We start from the raw sequence: 22,888 nt of genomic DNA on the forward strand, positions 1-22,888 counted from the left end.
CTGGAGCTAGGTGTGAATGTTTCAAGTGACCACCTTGATTAGCATATAATGGCCTGACAGTGCCTAGAGCAAACTCTGAGGATGCTTGCCATAGATGCAGGCGAAACGTCAGGAGAGACTGCCTCTAGAACATGGCCATATAGCCCGGAAAAAAACCTACAACCCAGTGATTCCGGCCATGAAAGCCTTCGACAATACAACATATCATATTATTACCATAGCACAATATTACTATTACATATTACTATAGTCTACTATAACATTATACTGTAATATTATTAGTAACATAACATGTAATATAAAATATATAATTCTCTCCTGACGTTTCGCCTGCATCTATGGCAAGCATCCTCAGAGTTTGCTCTAGGCACTGTCAGGCCATTATATATAAAATATATCATTTTATACAGTCTAGATCCAGGCTGAGCGAGAAACACACATTTTAAAATCCTGCATCCCTTTTTGATAGTGAAAAGAAGTCAATGGGTTGCATCTGCACTGTAGAATTAATGCAGTTTGATACCACTTTAACCGCCATGGCCGAATACTATGGAATCATGGGGTTTGTAGTTTAGCCTTGATCAAAAAAAATTTCCTTGAAGGTAAAGGTTTGGGGGAAAAAACAGCGGATAAACATTGTGCAGTCTTTCTATCTCTATGGACAAAACGGAAGTAGCCCTGAGGAGTCGCTCTAGGAGGATTCCGGCCGGCTCGCTAGTAACTTCCTGTTTTCCTCTTAGAAAGGCGGCTTTGGCTACGACACCATAGAGATGGGAGGGAGAGAAGGGCATTTAGGCCGTGCTAGGCGTCGGGAGGGGAGGGAGAAAGAAGTGACATCCGGGACACTCAGTACTCAGTGTGTTTATATTTCTGTCCTCTTGCTGCCCCGCCCTTTCTGGGCCGCGAGCGGAAGGGACCGGATGGAAGCTCCTCGCGGATAGGCTCTCCGTCCCTCCCTCCCTCTGTCTGTCAGTCAGTCAGGCACTCCCTCCTGCCTTTCCTCAGGAGAAGAGCGGCAGGTCAGTCTGTGAGGGGAGAAGAAGTGGAGGAGGTGGGCCCAAGGAGGCTCTGCGGCCCAGGCGGAGAGAGGCCCAGAAGGAGCCCTCATAGGAGGCCCAGAACCAGGCCGGGCTCTGGGATAAGGGGAGAGGAGCCTCCTCTCTTCTCTCTCTCTCTCAAGGTGCATTTAGAACAGCTTCTGTCCATCTAAGAGTTTTGGACTTCAGCTCCCAGAATCCCTCACCGTTGGCCAAAACAGCAGAGGTTCATGGGAGTCGTAGTTTTATAAGGTCTTTAGCCTTCTCTGCCTGAGACTGAGCGCCCTCCTTTCTAGACGGGATCTAATCCCAGATTAACTGAAAATGGGGACTCATATAATTTATTAATTATTTATTTATTTACTGTATTTGTATACCGCCTCTCTCAGCCAATTGGCGACTCAAGGCGGTTTCCAACAAATCAGTATACATAAAAGATATCAGACAAAAAACATTGAGCAGTATAAGGCGTTCGGTATAAGGCGTTCGGTTAACTCAGTGCAATAAGTGTAATGATTGAAGGACTGGCAATTTGGACGACGAAACTGGATCGCGATTTTAGTCAAGAGATGAATTGGATTGTTTATTGATATATGTATTGTGGATCGTGTTTTTATGCTTTTAAACTGTATACTGTTGTTTGTTATAAGTTGTTGTAAACCGCGTTGAGTCGCCGGCTAGGCTGAGAAACGGCGGTATACAAGTATAGCAAATAAATAAATAAGTAAGACATCATAAAAACAATAATCCAGTTTAATGCAGAAAACATGGAATCAGATCCTGTCATCTGAATAAAATCCCACGTTTTCTGCTTTGAACTGGAATATTATTTATTATTTATTTACTTTGCTTATATACCGCTGTTCTCAGCCCAGGGGCGACTCACAGCGGTGTACAACATAGGAACAACAAAATTCAAGACATAGTATAAAAATGGCCCCAGAGTGGCTGTTGGTGTTGGGGGAGGGGCGCTGATGTCACAGGGGACAAGATGGCAATGTCCTCCCAGCGTGGTGGCGTGGACTCAAGTCCGACTGCTCATTGGAGGGAAGGATATTAGAGGCAAAGATAAAGGGAGGTGATATGATAGCCATGTATAAATACGTGAGAGGAAGTCACAAGGAGGAGGGAGCAAGCTTGTTTTCTGCTTCTCTGGAGACTAGGACGCGGAACAATGGCTTCAAACTATAAGAAAGGAGATTCCATGTGAACATGAGGAAGAACTTCCTGACTGTGAGAGCCGTTCAGCAGTGGAATCTCTGCCCCAGAGTGTGGTGGAGGCTCCTTCTTTGGAGGTTTTTAAACAGGCTAGATGGCCATCTCTCAGGGTGATTTGAATGCAATATTCCTGGTTCTTGGCAGGGGGTTGGACTGGATGGCCCATGAGGTCTCTTCCAACTCTATGATTCTATGTTTATATTTTGTCCACATCATGAGAAGACAGGAAAGCTGAGAAGACAATGATGCTTGGGGAAATGGAAGGAAAAAGGAAGAGGGGCCGACCAAGGCAAGATGGATGGATGGTATCCTTGAAGTGACTGGCATGACTCTGAAGGAGCTGGGGTGGTGATGGCCAACAGGGAGCTCTGGCATGGGCTAGTCCATGAGTCGGAAGCGACTGAACAGATAAACAACAACAAAAGGACTCAGATAACCCAGTTGAAAGCAGATATTGGTATTCTGGGTTAAATGGCTGTGTGTAAGGGCCCTGAGTGGCTGGTGTCTCCCCAAACTAATGCTATGGAATCCTGGGATTGCTTGTTTGGTATCTCTCCTTTGGGTAAAGATCTTCCCAAACTGCCTAGGCTTTATAAGCATTTTTTAATTTTTTTTATCCTGCCTTTCTCCCAGCATAGGGACTCAGGGCTGTTCTTGCTGGGAATATGACTCAATATAATACGAGTCAAAACAGTAAATGTCTATAAATATTTTTTAAAATTTAAAAGAAGAATGAAGTGTTTGGGTCATGAAGCATAAGAAAAAATGTGAATCAATTTACATTTAAAAGCTAAACATTCTCCATAAGTCCCCATCCTCAAGATCCCCAGAACCCTTATCATTCCTTCAGCATCTGTATGCTTGCCCACAATGCCCTGCCTCATGCACAGAGGAAGAATTGCTGTTTTATACTTACATTATGTATTATATATTTCTGTACCCGTATACTATGTATTGTGGTTCAGATGCAGCACTGTAGTGCTTCTGTGAGCCGCCCCCCAGTCCCCCTGGAGAGATGGTGACGGGGTACAAATAAAGATTTATTATTATTTAAAGCTACAGACAGTGCAGTCACTGTTGCCTGTTTTGGTTTAAAATTATTTAGCTGCTTGTGCTCCCTTTATTTTATCAGTTATATACTTATTTATGCAATGCTTTTGACACTAAATAAATAAATCATTCCCTCAATGCCTGATGGCCGAGATAAGTTTTCACCTGCCTGTGAAAGGAAAGTAGAAATGTCTCCATCCTAGTAAATAACCCAGCCCAACAAACAAAAAACTTGTTCTTTTAGGCCTGTTCTTGGGGTTATTTGGGGCATTGATTCAGCAAATTGCATTGGATAAATCACATCAGTTTTTGTTTCTTGGATATGGTTATCGCAATTTTCTATGGGTGAGCAGATGGTAACTGGTCGATGGCATATGTTCTCAACCTGAACAGCTAGAGCTGATAGGGAGAAACTGGTGCCATTTTTGGAATCAGCAGGTCAAATATATCCAGAAACAGAGCTAACATTTGAGGCTCCAAAATGTGTACCTGGTCTGTAAATAGAAAGTTCCAAAGTCTAGGAGCAGCCACCAAAAAGGCCTTCTACCCACTAAACTCACTTGAGCAGATTGTGAGACAAAGAGAAGGCCCTCCCTAGAAGATTGCAGGGTCTCACAGAAAGAAACGGTCCTTCAAACAACCTGGACCCAAGCTGGATAGCATTGAGCCAGGGCAGTTCAGATGATGTCAAACTGCATTCACTCTACAATGTAGATTCAGCCTAAGTTTTCCTGATCTTTGTTTCTCATTGTGACTCCGTTGTTTGTAAGTGGAGGAGGGCACACTTGGTGAATTTCTGCCAGTACAGAACATAGTGTGCCCTTGATATTTACCTTGTTTAGTTCCAGGACATCCCCATCCACCTGATCCCAAAGTCTCCAGATGCTCTAAGGTGTAGAACGAATACAGTTTGACACCACTTTGATTGCCGTGGCTCAGTACTGTGGACTGATGGGAATTTTAGAAAGCTTTTATGCTTTTCTGCCAAAGAGTGCTGGTGCTTCACCAAGCTACAACTCCTTGGATTCTGTAGCATTCAATTCAAGTGGTGTCAAACCTGTGGCCCTTCGGATGTTTTGGCATCCACCTCCCAGAAGCCCTAGCCAGCTTGTCTAATGGCCAGGAATTCTGGGAAGTCAAGGCAAAAGCACCTGGAGCGCCACAAATTTGACACTGCTGTTCTACAGTGTGGGTGCACACCAAATCCTGTTATTTACGATTGCATAGTTCAATACTTCCCCTTATATAAAATGGCAAAATCAAAATTGGCCTTTGGGTTTTGATTTATTTTTTAATTTACTAGCAGTAGCCATGAATACAAAAGCCATTAACAGAAAGTTCTGGCTATACTACTTTTTTTTCATTTCTGTTCCATCTTTGTCCCCAAAACGCTCCGGGTGATATCCATGGTATACTCACCTGTCTGATTGCCTGCCCTCATCCCTACCACTTTTTATATTTTTTTAAAAAGCAAAACCGATGAGGATTTAGAAGGAATACATGTGTAGTGTTGAACCAAAATAGCTTGCATCAAGGATAAAAGAAGGCTAAAGTTGAAGACCTAATTATGAAAAGTTAATACACAATTAACCAATCATACTGAACACCATAGCAGGGATTTGGACTGGATGGCCCTTGTGGTCTCTTCTATGATTCTAAGAGAGAGTATAAAATCATTTTGAAAATATAATGTAAAAAGTACACCACCTCTACCCCATAAAATTGATTACCTTTGATGAATGAATCATCAATGCCTATTTAAATAAAAATATCTGTTAGTGTTGGAAGTGGAGAAACTTGGCTTCCAGTGGAATACACCTGCGTAGCCTTAGAGCAATCACTCAGAAAACCCTCTCCAGTGTTCTCACCTGCATTGTCACATGCCTGTGACAATGCTGGAACCAAGGGAAAGCCCTCGCTTGGAGATCTTAGGGCTTGAATGGGTTTATATAGGGATTTATTATCAGGTAGACTGAATCTAAGGTTTATAGGGCTTTATAGGTCATACTAGCATTTAGAACTATACCCAGAAATGACCTGATAGCCAAGGAAGATTTTTCATCAAATTAGAAGTTCCCTTATTTATGATTCTGTTGTCTGTATTTCAGGGGATTGAGGTAGATGAACCCAAAAGTATTTTCCACTAGTGTCAATCTGTTCCAGTCTACTTGATTGAATTGAACATCAAGAAATAGTCGCTACTGATACTTTTTGTTATGCTCTCTGTTTTAAAACTTGCAGTCTTGTAGATGTCGTGCGCTCTGAAAAATGGTTTAATTTTTTTAAAGTTAAAATCTGTTCAATGAATAAAACATTTATATTTACATAAAACCACCCAGTAACCTTATCTCTGGGCTGGCTGCACACAGTAATGAAATACAATTCAGATCCACAATACCATAAAGGAACAATTTGAGACATGAGATAGTAGAAAAAAATTACAAATAGAGTAAAAGCAAGTCACTAACATGCATAATAGGTAACAGTGGTTCAGAACACTAACACGTATTTTTTATATCCTTAAAGAATAAAAAAATCGCCCAACACCAAAACAGCAATATACCCACTATAATATATTTCTACAACATACTACCATCCTTGTTTACCTGTCGTAATTCCCCTTCCATCATCCTATGCAGTATATTTCTAGGTTATTTGATATAATTTTTCTCACATCACATTCCTAAAACCCCTTACTTGAGGAATTCTTTAGCTCAGGTCTACACAAGTTAGGAGTTGTACTGGACCGAAATTAGTCTAAACCTCTTAGGTCCGCAAATAGGTTTTTAGGTAAAGGGGTGTATGGGCGATGTGTGTGTGTGTGTGTGTGGCTGGGCCAAGCAGTGGCCATTTAAGGGGCACACTGGTGATGGGTTGACTAGGGCTAGCAACAGTGAGTGAAAGGGGTATGCTGGGGGTGGGAGACCTCAGCAAGCTGCACAAATGGCTTGTGCAGGCCACATGGGGCCCGTAGGCCATATGTTGCACAGGCCTGCCTTAGCTGGTTTTAGAGATGCTGGCTGCGCTTCCATAAGATGGCAAGTTACTATTCTGTACTTCTGGTTCACAGAATGTTGGATGTATGAATGTGAAAGATATATCTGTTTATGTAGGAGTACTTACTTAGGCGATCCCTCATTTTCCGAGGATGATTGTCTTCCAACATTCTTGTGGGTCTGTATGTGACTGTGGAGCCCTATTCTTGCTCTGCATCTTCTTCCGCAGTGAGGGCATTGGTTTCCAGGTGGAAGGTGGTCCCGGTCGGGGTTAGCTTGACGCGCCTTCCTCTTGGCACGCTTCTCCCTTTCGCCCTCCATTCGTGCCTCCTCAAATCCTGCAGCACTGCTGGTCACAGCTGACCTCCAGCTGGAGCGCTCAAGGGCCAGGGTTTCCCAGTTCTCAGTGTCTATGCCAGAGTTTTTAAGGTTGGCTTTGAGCCCGTCTTTAAATCTCTTTTCCTGTCCTCCAACATTCCGTTTTCCGTTCTTGAGTTCAGAGTAGAGCAAATGCTTTGGGAGACGGTGGTCGGGCATCCAGACAACGTGGCCGGTCCAGCGGAGTTGGTGGCAGAGGACCATCGCTTCAATGCTGGTGGTCTTTGCTTCTTCCAGCACGCTGACATTTGTCTGCCTGTCTTCCCAAGAGATTTGCAGGATTTTCCGGAGGCAGCGCTGATGGAATCGTTCCAGGAGTTGCATGTGACGTCTGTAGACAGTCCATGTTTCGCAGGCATATATTATTGTAGGAGTATAAATATATTGTAGGCATATAAATGTAGGAGTAACATTAATGAAATCAATGAGGTATAGGATTTTGTTGTTAATTTTTTAGCTCTTTATAAAACAGATTCATTTTTTAAATCTTCATCAAAATTAAACTGATACGGTTTATTGTTGCAATAAATGTAGAAATTCAATACATTTATTGTTAGGGCTGTTCTTACAAAACAGATCATGCTCAGCAGAGATTCCAAATCTTGATTGAACATTTCTTCCAGCCAGCAACTATTCAGGCCTGGAAGCAAAAAGTAGGTTTTGTATTTGTCAATCTTGTAAAATAATCCAAATAATAGTCACTGAATTTTACCTAAAGTAAATTTGAACTGAATGGAGAAGATATTGCTCAGGAAGATGGAAATCCTTTCAAAGAGGAAAACAATTTTTTTTTTCTAATTACTACACACACACACACACACTTTGGCTAAATGCTCAGATAGAAGCCTCAAGAGAATTAGAACTGTTTTTGTTGACCTTATCTCTTATACTGACCGCATTCACAGTCTGGATATACCGCTACTATGCAAGCAGTATAATGCAGACAACATACTGAAAACAATGTCATGAATGCTACCATTCATTCTGCTGAATACAACTTTGAATAAGAGAGTTGATATGGGGCTCAACTTCCCATTGTATTTCACTTCCTAAGATATATTGTAAAAAAAATATTTTTGATGATACCTAAAGAACCAGTCTTTATATTAGGTCTCTGTGTTACACACCCATTCCATTCATTCCTCAGAAGGAATATCTCAGACCTCTTAAATGTGGTAACATATGCGAGAAAGGAAGTATCAGTTCGAAATCACATATTCAAAGCATGCCCACTGCACAGTGCTCAGACTTGATCCAAGCAAAATTGCTATAAGGAAATTAATGCTACATTAGCAGGCACATTTTAATTTCCTTTCAAAGCCCTTGGTACCTCCCTTAAATTATTTCCTTAAGATAAAGATTTGAGTGAGCTAAAAAGTGCATAGTATAAAGCTCTTCATAAGCCCTGTTATCCTTATTAAAAATGGGGGAGGGCAGAATCCTATCATATCAGTGTTACATTTGTCAGTCATACAAATTAAAACATTTTGTGCAGCTCTTTAATTGTTACAGCATGTTGCTATGTTTCAGCAACCTTTTTCCAAAATAATTGAGCGAGCATGGCATAGTGGCTTGCACATTGGACTATGAGTTTGGAGACCAGAGTCCACTCGTATTGGCTTGTGCATTTATATTGACTGGCATACCAAAAATGTAAGGAACAAGAAGAGGAGACTGAAGAAAGAGTTGACAGGTTCATGTACTTGAGCCCATCATGCCTTTTAAGCTTAACTTGTGAGTCTTCCTGTTGCAGAAGCTGCCATTTTGGTTCATTGCCCGGGGGGAGGGGGGGTATTTTCATGTGAGCTCGTGCTAAGCCTTCTAAAAGATACAGCAATAGTGTGGGGCCTAGAAATATCCTCATGTGTGCTAAAGCTGTGTGGGATACAAGTTCTAATTTTGACTTCCATCCGCATTGCCACATAATGCAGTTTAACTTCATTATATGAGTCTACACTACCATATAATGCAGTTCAATACAGTTAGATAGGACCAGAACCTTTCCCTCTCTGCATGACCTTCAAAGAATGGTTCCATCACCCCTAGGACCTGGATTGTCACATTACAGAAAGGTTTTATTCACTTTTGCGGCCATATACCTAGCTTCCCCTTGTGCCTGTTTCCACAAGCAGGTCTTATACACAATAACCAGCATGGCATTGTAAGGGTTTGTCTCAGTGTTGGGATGTGAACTTTCAGGGACTCAAAATCTTGCAATAACTTGATGCCCTTAATAAGGAACAAGAAGTATTATCTTCTGAAAGTGTTTATTTATCATAGCTGTTAAGTAGTATATATGTCTACAAAATGCCATTTTTCTTTCTTTTTTCTTTACAAAATTGCTGTAAGGTTTGTGGATTTTCTCAGCAGAAGTCTTAAACTTAACCTTTAATATACTAAGTTCTTTTCTTGGAATGTTTATTGAGATGTGTATCAATAATACACAGTGCTTCTTGAGACTACAAATGAGGTATGTCTCTAATGCTACTTCAGCATCCATTAAGCATCCTCCAAAGTCTTATTGAATACCTTAACAACTCATCCAAAGACTTTGCAAGGTAACATGATAGAAGTGCTTTCGGATATTTTGCTTTTCTTAACTCCCATTCACTTCTGTTGTGTTGGAAACTAAAATGAATGCTTGCTCTCTCAGATTTTTTAAAAAATAAGTCTATAGATTGGATTTCTTTAAATCAAGACTTTTTTTCAAAAAATGTTATTCACTGTAACATTTAAGAAACATTTGATGCTACTGTTAAAATGTTTAAACAAAAACTTTGTGTTACCTTGGAATGGTAGTCCAAAATCATTGCCCGTGCATCCCCACATGAAGTTTACACTACACAAAGCTTTCTGTTTAGAGGTGGACGGGGATCTGGGGATGGCTCTAGAATCATTGGGTTACCTTTTGGTTCCATTGTATATGTGTAAACACACTGAGCAGTCATATACTTGAAGATAAAGTCACAGTTCTGTTAGAGACATGGTTCGATATGGATTGAGAACTAAATCTATTGTTTTCTGTGTACAGTCCACATTTGATTGAGTTAGGCGCATAGGATCCCAGTGGAAATATAATGGCTCAATTTTTAACTTAACACTTCTGTTGTAATTTCTAGGTCCTCCTGCATGGCTCTATGGTCAGATTCTGATGGAAATTGACTATAGAGTTGCGCAGGAAAATTGGGAGATTTCAAGGGAGAACATTTTAATCAAATCTGGGAAAAAGCGAAACCCACAGATGTGAAGGGCCATCTGTATTGTCCTAGTAACAAGCCCTATGGAATATCTGAGAACATATACATGTATGATTTCACTTAAATATCAGCAATGCTGAGAAATTGAGATTACTATTAGGGAACAAGATTATTCTTTCTCAGTGTAATAAAAAGACCTAAATTCAACTTCTAGTTTCAGCCAGACTGGACCCACTGAAACATCATCCAGCAAGAGTTGACTGCAATTGATTTATTATAACTATTTTAGTTGGGGCAAGCAATTGATATCAGGTGTAAATATTCCATGCTGTTAGGATAATGATCATACATATGGAAAACTATGAATATAGCACATTATTATTTTGTATTTCCAGTCCTTATGCCTTGGAAGGAAATTCCTATGTTCTTCACTTTAAACAGAAAAGCAGGGTTTAATTAAGTATGTTCAAAATCAGACCTAAACTGTGATTGAAAAGAACAATAATATTGAAAAGGCATATTAAATTTATATTTAATTTTAATAGTTGATACTTCTTATAAATAATTTTAGCCACTTCAATTGTCCTTAATTGAAGGGAAGCAGAAAACTATTTGATCTTACTGCCAGGAAGTGAAACAAAAATCATAAGAGAATGCTATGGAAAATACAAAATAAATTATACTTTATATCCTTAAGATTCTTTTTAAAACAATCAGTATTTATTCATCTCTTAAATAGACATAACACACTAATTATACTTGGCAAAAAGAGCAAAGAAATTATCTTCAGAGTAAATTCTAACTGTCTTTAAAATACTTATTCCAAAGCACAAGTTGAAAAGTTAGTATCTTAGACACATTGTTAAGCTTTCTAAGATCAAAACAAACATGCCCATTTGGTAGACCCCAGCCAAAAGTCATGTTTCATTGGGAAATGTTAAGTCTGGTCTGCCTCTTCATTAAGCCAAAAACAAAATGAAACGCAAAAAACACACCCAACAACAAAAACTACCCTTTGTGTTAGTTAAACCAGTCTTATTTTTGTTAAGTCTCTGAAATGAGAATTATAGAATAATGAGTTGAATAACTATTGAGAAGTTTATTATTACTTCACAATAGTTATTCAACTCATTATTGGCCACATTTTTGCCTGTCTCCTTCTCATGGCCCCTTCTACACAGCCATATAATTCAGAATGTCAAGGCAGAAAATCTCCGAATATCTGCTTTGAACAGGGTTATCTGAGTCCACACTGCCATATATTCCAATTCAAAGCAGATAATGTGGGATTTTAATCAGCTGTGTGGAAGGGGCCTCGAAAGAAGACTTCCTGGTCATTAGATCTGCAACTCCATCCCATGAAAAATGGCTCTTAAAGGCATGTTCATATACGTGTATGAATCACATCTCGAACACAATTTATTTTAAAGTGCTATAAATAATACAATTTTTTTCCTCAGCCTAAATGTTAAAATGCAGGAGTGAAAAGAAAGGCAGATGCAGATGGCATGCTACATACCAAAAGATTTTTTGTAATATAATATTGTCGCACTGTGCTTGGAAGCATCATTAAATACAGTTGGTTTTGCCTATTATAAAGAGCTTGAGTCGTTGAAGGACCAGCATCATGGAGCAACTACCTCTCCCAAGTTACAGTCCCCCATGTAATCCCAAACTGGTGTGCAGGACCTTTTCCTGGGGCCAGTTCTTTTTTTACCAGCTTAGAAGAGGCAGAAACTTCCCTTGCTATTCCCAATACAGTGTCGGGTATCATCTCTACACTCCCATCGGGTCTGTTTCTGGATTCAGCACAAAGCCCGGATTCTTGTGTTTTTCTTCTAGGCCGAAGATTGTTTGCCCAATTGAAACTTACACACCTTCTAGACCCATTTTTGGAAATGTCTGGTCAGGTTGCAGTGACATGTGCAGTAGTTACGTTCTGTTTGGATTACTGTAATACTTGACGATTTCAGTGGATTCAGAGACTCTTGTTCAGAGCCAGTTAGGGAGCTTGTGCACAATGTCATTTTTATAAGACTTTAACTTTGAATTGTCCAGGCATTAAGGCCAATAGAACGCTTTATAGCTTTGTTTCAAAGAAACTTGTGTCTAAAAGACTACATCTCCTGTCTGGGTTTTGAGATCTTTGCCTCTTGATATAGCAACCATTACATAAAGGCATCCTTGGTAGTATGCCTAGTTTGTGAGCCTGCCTTGCAAGGGATGTTAGGGCGTTCCCTCCTCCCCATTATCCTTTCACAATTAGTCAAATTCTTTTTTTTATTAAAGTTGCTTTTTGTGTGTTGACTGGATGCTTAGAAAGGGACTTGCAATTGTGCGATTCCTTTTCTCCCTCCCCTTCCCCTTGGTATGCCTTTAAATAGGTTTTAAATGTCTTAATTCTTGTTGTGAATCTCCAAAGCCAACTACCAGATGAAGCCCTTAGGATCCGTCCTACACGGTAGTACCTGACTGGAGTGAAACCTACAGCCTGGCTTCCTTTGAGCCTGTCTCATTAACCATTGCTTTCAAACTCATTGACTTGTTGGCCCTGCTTCTTCCTGAAGTCCTTGCCAGCCACATGGGAAGGCATCGGCCTTACTCTATTGCCACTCTGCACCACTCTCTCCTCTGTAAGTCCTAATGCTAGGAAGTGTTTTTCCTAGCATTAATCTGAACAGACAAACCTATTGTTTAAGCCAGAGAGCCAGAAAAAAGGAAGATGGGCAAATTTCTCTTTAAAATGAATTTGCTAAAGTATTTTAGTGAGTAGAACCCAGAGTTTGTTCAAGTGGTTGGAAGATGTATTGTGCAGCCTCCTCCAAAATCATAGTATTTTGCATTGAGTACCACAATTAATTAGCCTGTGGAAAGCTTTCTGTATTGCTAAGACTGTCACATACTGCATGCAGACTTTTGTCATATCCTTCACCAGCAACACGTTTTGTCTTGCTTCTTTTCTTATCTGCTCTGCCAAAGCTTTAAATAGGGGTTGCCATGTAGCTTAAAGAAGAACTTCGTGAAACTCAAAAGCTGTGTCAATAATGTAATGGTTTACGTATTTACTTCATCTAAAAATAAACACAAATGAATGAATGAAACAAGTACCATTTTAAAACATAAACAATATTATTAAAACAACAAAAAAAGCAACTGCACTTTGTTTTATGGGTATTAGGTATAGCAGAGTTTCTAAAACTGCTCCTCCAGATGTTTTGGACTTCAGCTCCCAGAAATCCCAATTCCAAACCAATTCTAATCCCAATTCCTAACCAGCTGTTAGAAATTGTGGGAGCTGAAGTCCAAAACATCTGGAAGAAAGGAATCTGAATTTATTTATTTATTGCATTTTAACTGTAGATATAGCCACTAATAGTGTCTGCTTTAGTAATGTGTAGCTTACCTAGTACTGGAAGTTGACCATTGCAAGTACTTTTCAGAGGCAAGAAGTATTATGAGAGTTGCCTGCTACTAACCAAGCTAGTCCCCTGTACAATGATAGTGTTTTTCATACTTAGGTCTTTCCCTTACAATTCCAAGGCATATGAACCTTTTAAAAAACTGTTGAAAAGACTTTACATAGGAGAATAAACATTTAACTAAAATACTATGTGAACATAGAAAAATGAGTACATTAATGGATATCATGTGATTTCTTTTTCCACCCCTTTTCCAAATATAGATACAGCAGCTACATGTTCTGAAGTGTTCTTTTCCACTTGTAGAATATCTTTATTTAAATACTGAGTAGCATGAAAATAATCAGTTAATATTTCCAGGGATTCAGACATGGAAAGTTTTATAAACGTTAAGAATTATTAGATATGCTGAGTGGTTAGAGAACCTAAGTCTATATTATTCTTTCAAATGATAGTAGACAGTTAATTGAAGAGTATAGAAATTCAAAATGTGATATGAAATTAATCTTTTCAAAGGTTATTTAAGCTAATGGCATGGTAATGACAAACTAATTTTACAGTGATTAAGAGATGATATACTCAAGGCTTCCAGTGAGGCTTTTGTTGAAGTAACGTACCTATCTTTGATGAGGCTGAAGGTATAAAAATACATTGTAAAGTACAGGTCTCTAAGGAGATCCTCTATTGTGGTTTGGGTTGAAAACCCATAGCTCAGAGGCAGCCTACAGACAGCCAAAATGGTTCCTTTTTAAAAAATGTTATGTATCTCTCTTGTCTGTAGCTTTGATAATGATGTTCGTACCTGACAGTTGAAATTTAATGGAACTATATTCATTAAGCACCTTTTGAATTCCATGAAAAAGCACTCAAGGATTGAGTACAGATGATTAAAAAAACAAAACAAAACCCCGCTGTCATCACAGAGGAAATTACTCCAAGGAATTATCACTTCTATAAATGATGTTTATTAATTATATTTTCTTTCATGGTAGAACTCAAAAGCACACAGAAATACCAAGTATCCTCTCTTATAGGCATTGAACAGATTAGACCTTATCTTTAGAAATATTACTTCATCATGGGCTTTCAAATGAATATCGTACAACCAAAAAATAGATCTGAGATGAAAACAATTAGTGCAGCTTATTCCTGTATATGTTTTCCCCCTAGCTGGATGAGGTGATTTAGTTTAATTCCACAGCCTTTAACAATTCAAACATTTTGCTGGTTGCTCCACAAGAGTGCAACTCTTGCAGCTTGGTCCATCTGATGTAAGTTGTTGTTGTTGTTGTGTTTATTTATATCGTGCTTTTTCTCTCCATATGGAGATTCAAAACGGCTCACAATTAAAAACATTACAATGCAACTTAAAATATACAAATATACAAATATTAAAAGATTATTAAACATCATCAATATTAAAAAAATAAGTTTGCTTCATATCAAAGTTCATTGTCCCTTCGATATAAAAATCATCTGCTGGTAAAACTAATATGTCTGCACCTCCCTTGTTTTTGTTTTGTTACTAAATATGACACCAAGGTGACATTATTATAGATCACAGCTTTTATTCCACTTTGAAATTTAATGGTTGTCACCATTTTCTTCATTGTTCTTGTGTGCCATCGAGTCACGGTTGAATTATGATGATCCTATCATCGAGTTGGTTTCAGTGGCCAAGTGGTGATTTGAATTCTACCGTCCCAATGTCCTTATATCTCTCTCAAACCACATTCCCATGATGGCTCACACAAGTCAACAACCGCATTCTGCTTTTCTGTTGATCTTGGTACAAAGAAATATTTAAAAAAATATTTCAAGATGGGGGAAAACCGTCTTCACAGTAGACCTCACATAGGAATAGGTTATGATGTAAATTGAAATGATATCCCCATATCCTCCAAACATAATGTCCAAATTGCACAAATGTTTGTGCAAGACAGCATAACCAATATGATGTGAGACGTTGATTGGCATCAGGATATACATTCGATCCTGTGATTAGTGCGTAAGTGATTGTTGGCTGCATAATATAATACTGTCTCATTGATGTAAATTACTTTGGGAAGTAAGGTATTCAGATAATAAGAACTTTGTATCATTTGGAATGTTATACAGAGAGATTCATTAATAAGATACTGCATGTGCAGTGAATGCAATTAAGGGATTTCAGTAGCCAAACTTCTTTTAATAGGGGTTTAGACCATTATTTTCTTTTTTCCTTAAGCTTTGGATGTTAAAGATATGCAAGACCAGTGTACATAAGCATCAGAATGTGTAACCCTCCATTATGAAAATGCCATTTGTTTTCTGCTAATTATGCTTTAAAAAAGTGGGAGTGAGGCAGCAGTGACATTGGATTGGCATAAATTAGTTTATTACAGCCAAATAACTAGGGTTAGAAATGACACCCTGGAGATTACTTGAATGCATGCCTTCGTGCTGCCAAAGTTTACAGGCCTGTAAATTTAAATGTAGAATTTTTGTAGGCAGAATCCATTGACAAATATGCCTAATGGTAATACATCTACTTCTGAGCCTTAGAACAGGTCAATAATAATGCTTATATTGATAGCAGCAATGTAGGAGATGTTATTTGGTATTAAAGCTAAAATCCATGTTATCCCCTTAATCATAATTACATTAATATTGACAGGTCCTTGACAATACCCACTTTACTATTGATAGATTTCTGTCAATAATGCATTTCTAAATAAAATATATTCATTCATAATTTGTACAATATTCAGTAAGCAATGCTAAAGTGTATTAGAAGAAATACCTATTGCTGGATAACACCAATTGCATTGGTGATACTCAGCAGTTTTTTTTCTTGCTGCTTGCATTTTGTAGGCAGGTTCTTCAAATTTTTCTAAAGTAAAAAATAGACAAAATATTGGCTTATTTAAAATACGTTTAAAATATCTGGAAGGAAAGCATTTGGATATTAGAGTAAAATAGGTAATGGTCAGAAATATTCCAGATAGATTGCAGATGTGGACCACATTTTACCTTAAATATATTAGGATTTGATCTGTATAATTTTTTTCCTTACTAATTTGTAATTATTTCCCGCCCTTTCCTTTTATAGGACATTAGAGGACATGTAGTGGGGCATAGTATTCTAGGCCTGTGAGATATCAGTGATTGCAATAAGATTCTGCAAATAACTGCTAGATTTCTGCTACTGTCATGGCATATTCATCATTTCATAATGTTGGGACTTTGAGTTATGATGTAGGATAATGGGAATTAGTGTAGTGCCCTTTGTAAGAGTCTGACATGTGGTTCAGAAATATTCTAGTTCAAATGTCACCTCAGGTACAAATTCTCTAGATGGCTTTAACCAAGTCTTTATTTTTTTTCAGCACTAAGCATACAAAATAGAGTAGCATTATAAAAGGTAAAGGTAAGGGTTTCCCCTTGACATTAAGTCTAGTCGAGTCTGACTCTGAGGGGTGGTGCACATCTCCATTTCTAAGCTGAAGAGCTGGCGTCCGTAGACACCTCCTAGATCATGTGGCCACCATGACTACATGGAGTGCCATTACCTTTCCGCTGAAGCGGTACCTACTGATCTACTCACATTTGCATGTTTTCAAACTGCTGGGTTGTTAGCTGTGGCAAACAACAGGAACTCACCCTGTCCCATGGATTTGAACTGCCAAAGTTCCAGTCAGCAAGTTCTGCAGCTTAGCGGTTTAACCTGTTGCATCACCACGGCCCTTAGAGTAGCATTTTACAATATACTATTTCAGTTCTATTTTGTAATGTTTTTGTTTCTGTGCCCTAAGTTGCAGAACAATGGTTTTAAAAACTTTTTGCAGATAATGACTAATTATGAATGGGAAGGAATAACTTCTATTTTTTAAGACAACGTGTTTTCTGAATCTTAAACTTATTGATTAGGTTTATGTGCCTTCAGGTCGGCTATTGACGCATGGTGACTCTATAGATTTTTCTTAGATAAGGAATACTCAAGTAGTTTTGCCAGTAATTTCTTCTTAAAGATACCCTATAGCATCTAGTATTTGTTGCAGTCTTAATTATTATTATTATTAATAATAATGATGATGATGATGATGATGATGATGATAATACTTTATTTCTACCCTGCCACGATCTCCCAAAGGGACTCAAGGCAGCTCACAAAGCACACAAAGGTACAAAAACACAAAATACAAGTGCATAAACAATAACATAAAAATAATAACAAACAACATAGCATCATAAAACCCCACTGGTTAAAATCAATAAAATGCAGCAATACTGTAGATACAAAACAAACTGCAATCAACATCAGTTTCATAAAGTGCAAGATGAAATAATCTCTAGTCTTCCATCCATGAGGTGTCCTTTCCAATTTTATTTATTTATCTAACACATTTTTATACCATTCTTCTGCATCACACATCATTTAAAAATTTATAAGTTACTTTACAGGCAAATAAAACAAATCAGCATCCTAAAAGATAAACAAATAGAGGTTTTACCTGGCACAAAAATACATTTGTGTAGATGTCAAGCCATTTTACTTGGGAAGGATGTTCTGTAGACTAGATCAAAAAGGGCCTTGATGTGCATGTTGTTATGGGAGACACCCAGTGCTTTTAGTGCTAACATTTTTGTGACAATTATTCTCTTCAACCATTACAGACACTATTAATTCTTTGGCCTAGATGTAATTTCCTGCTTTGGTTTGAAATTCATCTCTTTCTTTTTGGCAGGAGATAGTGATTTTTTGCACTACTCCCTGACAATGACCCTGGATTTGGTCCAGAATTCTCAGCTGGACTTAATAATGCAAATCTATTTTTATATCATCTTCAGGGATATTTTCTGGTTGCATTTTGACACAGTGAGTGAATTAGTGCTCATCTTTAACTTTCCTCTAATTTTTCATATTAATAATGCGTAGTCTGTGCCACATTTGTTCCTGGTCTTTCTTTTGTAGAGAGGATTGAGCTTGTCCATCTCCTGATTCTATTGTCTATTTGATACTATCAGGTGACTTTCATGTATCTAGTCACCTCTTTAGTTGGCTGAAGAACGTGTTTGCAGTGAACAGTGGATCTCATAAAATTCAGGCAGTTACTCTGTTGCCTCATTTTTTGATCCTATTTCAAATTCAACGATTTTTGTTTCAGCTTTGTTTTCTGCTTTTGTGTTCCAATTGCCATTGACTATCAACATGTATTATGTTTTACAACCTTGACTAGAACACAACACCTTACTCTGGCTTGTTGGCGGCAGATAAATCATATAACAATGGTTTTTTTAAAAAGTTTTTAAATTGATTGGTTTTGTTACTTTGTAGGTTTAATAGATTTATATGTTTTATTTAATTATTTAAACTTTGTGAGTAGTTGTTATAATTCATTATAGGTGTTTTATTTGTGGGGCTATTTGTTCATTTTGTTATTGTTTTATGGCACTGATTGTTTGCCATCCTTTGTTGGAAACCACCCTTTGGGGACATAGGATGGATTATAAATAGTTATTATTATTATTATTATTATTATTATTATGTTTTGTTTGATCAATTTTCTCCTAGACTCCAAAATAGAATTTTTCAGTTTCCTCTTCTGTTTCTGTAGTTGAGTCATAAATTTGAAATATGATTATATTGATGGGATATCTCCTAGACAATTTCTATTTTGTGTGATCCTAGACTCCAAAATAGAAAATTTCCATTTCCTCTTCTGTTTCTGTAGTTGAGTCATAAACTTGGAATATGGCTATATCAATGGGATATTGCTATAATTTGGTCAGAGTTTGCATTATAGCCTCTGATCGCTTTTGCTACAACTTTCCTCACTATTAATGCCACCTTATTTTTTTCGGTTTTCATTTCCTTGATCATTATTACCATTGTGCAATTATCGTCCTGAAACTGTCCTATTGCTGTTCACTTTAACTCACTCACCCCAAGTATTGCAATATTATACATTACATGTCTTGATGTACAATGTCTAACTTGCTTGCATTAATGCTACCCACACCCCATGTTTCTATAATATACATTATGTAACTTTGGACATCAATTTTCACCCGAGCACGTCAACAGTTATAAGTGTCCTTTTGGCTTGGGTGGTAACACTCATTGCCTTTGCCTTTTTGAGAAAATCTGGAAGAATTACACACAGGACATCATTGTTGCTATTTGGGTCACAGTCCTATATTATTATACATATATATTTCCCCTCAAACCCAGTTTCTTTGAATATCAGCTCTATATTGAAATATTAATCATACCTAGAGAACTATAGCATATTTATGCTTAAAAATAATAATACCACAGAACACAGCTAAGGCGGTTATTCAGAAATGATGTATAATGTGTCACTTGAGCTGTGCAAGTGGATAGGTTACAACTTTCACAGCTGTTTACAATTTTAACAATATGAAAACCTGTCATATATATTAGCAGCTGTATTCTCCTTGTGTGCTCTCTATATTGGCTTTCTTTGAGGCTTACAAATTGTATTATGAGGAAAAGTTGAAGGAGCTGAGCATATTCTGCTTGGTGATGAGAAAACTCAAGAATGACATGATCACACTCTTTAAATATCTCAAGGGCTATAACAGGGAGGAGGGGACATGCCCTTTTTCTGCTTCCCCAGAGGGTAGGATCAGGTCCAATTGTCCAAAACTACAGGAGGATAGATTTTCACTGAGCATCAGAAGGAACCAGTGGCACAGAGAGGTGGCATTGGATACATCTGTACCATTAAAGCACAGGTAATGTAAGATTATTTATTTACAAGTGTAAATAAATAATATTTTTCTGTTGGCTTGAGCTTGAGAGTAAGAGCCACTGAACTCAATGGAACTGAAGTAGATGCAAAAAGAAATATGATTTAGTAAAGCACAGAGGCAAAACCAGTTCAGAAAACTAAAATCAAGATTATCTTTCAGGAAGTGTCTCTAGTGAGGATATGGCAGAAGTGGAGTGCTGTCATGGAAAAAACCTTCTGTCAAATCACTACATACCTGAGTTCTGGCAGGTGGCATCATAGAAGAATCTTTAAAGCTAGCCTCAATGTAATAGTGGGCATGCATGTATCTGTATATATTTAGCTGGAGATTGCCACTCAGTTTTTGTTCTGTGCCATCTATTTCCTGCTCTAAGGACTAATGAGACCTTTCCTTCCAGATCTAATAGCACATTAAAGGAATGAATTTTTTACTGGACTGCAGCAAGAGAAGAAATAACGATAACTCCTTTCTCCTTCATTTTCTTTACTATATTCTAAACATGTTTTAAAGTGTTTGTGTTTAAATAGGTTTTCTCATTTGAGATTTTAAAACATTTTATGATTGGAGTTTTAGCTGTGTTTTGTTTTAATTTATGTTATAAGCTGTTTTGGGTGCCACGCCAGGAGAAAGGTGGGATAATACATTGTAATTTAATGACATTACAAAAACTTGGAAAAAAATAATGGAATGAAGTGTTATCTTTTCTTGCAGCCAAACAGTTCATGTGGCAATCAAACAGCTGACAAGAGCCATTTTATACTAGGGGGGCATGGGGATCATGATGTTCATCTTACTGAGTAGTACAAGTATTTGATAGAAGTAAACATTGATTTTTAGTGGAAAGATTAATATCAGCATTAAAAGAAGACAATTGTGAATGTTATTATCAAATAGTATCAAATGTACACAATTCTTTACAATAATACAAGAAAAAACTATGTCCTGCCAAAGTTGTGCACTACTGTTTCATTGAGTTTATGTCCTGGGAGATCTGTCCCAGGGTTCAGATCACTGTAAGCAAGTGACCTTGGAATTAGTCATGTCCTCCCATTTTGATTTTAATGTGAATAATAGTTCATACCAAGTTGTTATCAGGATTTATAGAATAAAAAGTTCAATCTCAACAGTTATATTGATACAACTACTCTTTGTCACAGAAGGCTCCACACTGACAATGGCATCCAGGGATGATGACAAGAAAGTGACCCCTGTACTTCGAGTAAGTCAGCTTGATGCTCTTGAGTTAAATAAAGCCCTGGAAGAGTTGGTGTGGTCCCAGTTTACTCGATGTTTTCATGGATTTAAACCTGGACTCCTGGCTCGAGTTGAACCTGAGGTGAAAGCATTTCTGTGGCTTTTTTTGTGGAGATTCACCATCTACTCCAAAAGTGCAACAGTGGGACAAAGTATTCTTAACATTCAGTACAAGAATGACTTATCCCAGATGGAGAAATACCAGACATTGAGCAAACAACAGAAATGGTGGTATCTTATTTGTACTGTTGGCGGGAAGTGGCTAGAAGAAAGGTGTTACGATTTATTTAGCTATCGTCCATTGGAATCATTCCAGAAGACAAAGTACATCATTAATTTAGTCGTTGGACTTCTCAAACTTGGTGAATTGCTGAACTTCCTGGTTTTTATTCAGAAAGGAAAGTTTGCGACACTCACCGAACGTATTTTGAGAATCCGGTCTGTGTTTTGTAAGCCACAAGGGATTCGTCAAATTGGATTTGATTACATGAACAGAGAACTCTTGTGGCATGGATTTGCCGAATTTCTGATTTTTCTTTTACCCCTTATTAATATGCAAAAACTCAGGCTCAGAATTTCTTCGTGGTCTTTACCAGTTACTGGACATATTAAGAATGAAAATAGTTCAATGATATGCTACAAGGAATGTTCTCAGTGTGGTGAATGGCCTACTATGCCTCACACCATAGGTTGTTCTCATGTTTTTTGTTACTATTGTGTCAAAAGTAACTACTTACATGATATGTACTTTACCTGTCCTAAATGTGGCACAGAGATGCAAGATCTACAGCCATTAAAATATAAAATTGAAATGAAAGAGGTAAATACACAATAGAAATTTTCCTCAAGTTCATTATTTAGTATAAATTGTGAAATCTGTTTCTCTATAGCGATGTTTCAATTCAGCTTTGATTGTAATAATTATGACCTTTTTATGTTATATTGATGGATGCTGTTTTATAAATTCATGGTAAATGCTTCATGAACTGTAAAGTTACTGTAATTTTTGCAATATAAGAAACTTTATAATAAATTAAAAATAAAAGCATAATGATTTTGGAATGATTTTCTTACACTGTCATAACAAAAGTAATTAAAAGACTGACCATTTTCAGGTGGATGAAGTCTATTCACAAATATAGTCACTCAAATTGGTAACTAAATATATTTGAACTATATGGATGCAACACAAACAAGACCTCATAGGTTGATATGACATACATAAGCTCATAATGAACTACAGACAGTCCTTGAGTTACAAACATCTGGCTCACAAACAATTTATAGTTACAAATGGGGGTGAGACAACAAGAAGTGAGAAAAATCTACCCCTCAGAAGGGAAATTCACTCCTGAAAGGTAGGAGGAAAAGGTGTCTCAACTGAAGTTTATCACCAATCTTTGTTTCCACAAAAAGCCATTCTTTTTTCCAAATCCAATTCTCACAGGACAGAAAGTGAGGTGAAATCTTCTGAACTGGACAGCAAAACAAATACTACAGGTGTGTTAACCTATGCTATCCAGAGCTAAGATGGATAAATGGATAGACAGATAGATACACACTGTGAACCACCCTGAGTC

The 22,888-nt window shown here is 37.7% G+C and overlaps 1 protein-coding gene across 4 annotated transcripts; it reads left to right on the forward strand.

Annotated features, from left to right (window-relative positions):
• The first annotated feature begins 839 nt into the window (after positions 1 to 839).
• PEX2 (peroxisomal biogenesis factor 2) lies at positions 840 to 22,359 on the forward strand. 4 transcript variants are annotated; one of them, XM_060775514.2, is made up of 2 exons: positions 840 to 1,180; positions 21,212 to 22,359. In XM_060775514.2, the coding sequence occupies exon 2, from the start codon at positions 21,229 to 21,231 to the stop codon at positions 22,141 to 22,143; it is 915 nt and encodes a 304-aa protein (XP_060631497.2). In that variant the 5' UTR covers positions 840 to 1,180; positions 21,212 to 21,228; the 3' UTR covers positions 22,144 to 22,359. The 4 variants fall into 4 exon arrangements, with proteins under 4 accessions (XP_060631497.2, XP_060631498.2, XP_060631496.2 ...); XM_060775515.2 differs by having other exon boundaries at positions 21,215 to 22,359; XM_060775513.2 differs by having other exon boundaries at positions 841 to 1,019; positions 21,215 to 22,359.
• Positions 22,360 to 22,888: the final 529 nt, after the last annotated feature.

This window comes from Anolis sagrei, chromosome 4, assembly GCF_037176765.1.
Source record: "Anolis sagrei isolate rAnoSag1 chromosome 4, rAnoSag1.mat, whole genome shotgun sequence".
NCBI classification, from domain to species: domain Eukaryota; kingdom Metazoa; phylum Chordata; class Lepidosauria; order Squamata; family Dactyloidae; genus Anolis; species Anolis sagrei.